At 38.1% G+C, this 1,710-nt stretch overlaps 1 protein-coding gene across 1 annotated transcript in view; it reads right to left on the reverse strand.

Moving 5' to 3' along the window:
* Positions 1-57: 57 nt before the first annotated feature.
* The window catches only part of LOC123967026 (C-type lectin domain family 6 member A-like), a gene marked incomplete at its 5' end in the record, with an annotated part of 2,589 nt that continues 936 nt past the window's right edge, over positions 58-1,710 (reverse strand). Inside the window, 2 exons of the mRNA XM_046043073.1 lie at positions 58-427; positions 669-772. Of these exons, the coding sequence (XP_045899029.1) occupies positions 286-427; positions 669-772 (246 nt within the window). The remainder of the gene's footprint in view (positions 428-668; positions 773-1,710) is intronic.

Here is a 1,710-nt window from a genome sequence, read left to right on the forward strand (position 1 = left end):
ACTGAAACAGAAAGGAGCCGTCTTTCCCCTTGTTGTCATGTATGTGACATCTTAGGCTTTTTGAAAACAGGCTGTTGTAATATCCCTCTCTGCAGAGAGGGTAAGTGCACATGTAGTTGTGTGGATGACTTCCAACCAGACTGTTCACTGTGTAGGGCAGAGGAACAATATCTATGTAATCCAGGTTGTTCAGGATGCAACACAGAATGAACAACTGAAGAAATGTAAAATGTGAGTTGGTCTGATTTGACAAAGTTGATCCCAACACTACACACCCCTCTGTCCTCAAGATAAACAGGAAAGCTCTTTCTCACAGATCCAGTTCTTCTTCTGATCATTATATCTGCTCGTTGTCCAATTTCCTTGTTTATCGCAGCATGCTGCAGTGTAATAATAGTTGTTGTGCGGGTGTCCTGATGCCCAGAACCTGGAGGAGAAATAAAATGTTGTCACTCCTGATTATTTTCAATTTGAAGTAAGATGTTGGATTTTATTTGAAATATTTTTATTGACAGTAATAAATGACAATTACATTTTCAATAACGTGTTTAGCTTAGTAAATTAATAAGATGTGAAGTATTTTTTTCATTTGTTTTCATAATTTTAAAAACTTATTTTAGTAACAAAATGAATTGTGAAGGAAACTAAAAACTTTAAAAGCATCTCACTTTAGTGTCAGCGGTGAGTCGTCCACCCATTTCCATCCTGTTTGTTGTGTGAACTGTAGACCAATCCAGGAGTCTCCATCCTTGTTCAGCTCAGTGACACATTTCTAGTAGTTGACAAGAGACAATAATCATTTCTCTGTTCATAATTCAGTAATTCTATTGTGGTACATGTGTGATGTCTGAAAAGTCTGAAGGAAAAAGAAAATCTGTGGCAACTTTTCAGTTCATCAGTGGTGCATAAATCAGAAACACTCAGAGGACTGATGGAATTCAGCTGGTGTCTTTTGTGCTGTGTGCTAGAGACAGGGCGTTCTTACTGTGCACTGTCTTACTGTGCTCCCTCACTCTGCTGTGTGTCCTACCTCTGCCCAACAGCACAAATGTTTGCTTAGACACACTCAGGTCCTTCTGTTGAGCCCAGGCAGTCAGATACAGAGAGGAGCACATACACACAGAGCTAGAGAGCTTTTACACTGTGGTCTGAACTTTACGTGTCTATATAGAATATATATTTGTGGCAATGCGTCGTCATAGGAAGCCGACTGGCTGCAGGTCAAAAACAGAAGTAACAGATCACTGGCAGCTACATCTAAGATCACACACTCAGTAACAAACACACTCACCTGTTCCTCTTTGTTGTTTATGATCACCAGATGTGCTCCTCTACTTTGACAGTCTCTTCTGCTTTAATACCAAGTTTTCGTCTCATTGGATTTAAAGTAACAGCTGAATCCAAATCTCTTCCATCCTTCAGGACAACACTTCCCTTCATGTCAAATGAGTGTTAAAAGATGGATTTCATGTCATTCATTGTTAAATTGATAAAACTTGACTTTCTTCTTAAATATCTTTCTTGCCTGCCACTTGTTGTTTACTCTATAAATACACTCAGGTTTTGTCTCATTTGTAACATAAATAAACAGAGAAAACAGTTCAACAGCATAAAAGAATTATAATTTAAAATCAATGGCAAAGTCAAGTTATATCAAGTGAACTGGTGTGATGCTGGTGTTCACTATTAGTTTTTAAACTTTTCTCACCA

This window comes from Micropterus dolomieu, unplaced genomic scaffold (assembly GCF_021292245.1).
Source record: "Micropterus dolomieu isolate WLL.071019.BEF.003 ecotype Adirondacks unplaced genomic scaffold, ASM2129224v1 contig_14827, whole genome shotgun sequence".
Taxonomy (NCBI): domain Eukaryota; kingdom Metazoa; phylum Chordata; class Actinopteri; order Centrarchiformes; family Centrarchidae; genus Micropterus; species Micropterus dolomieu.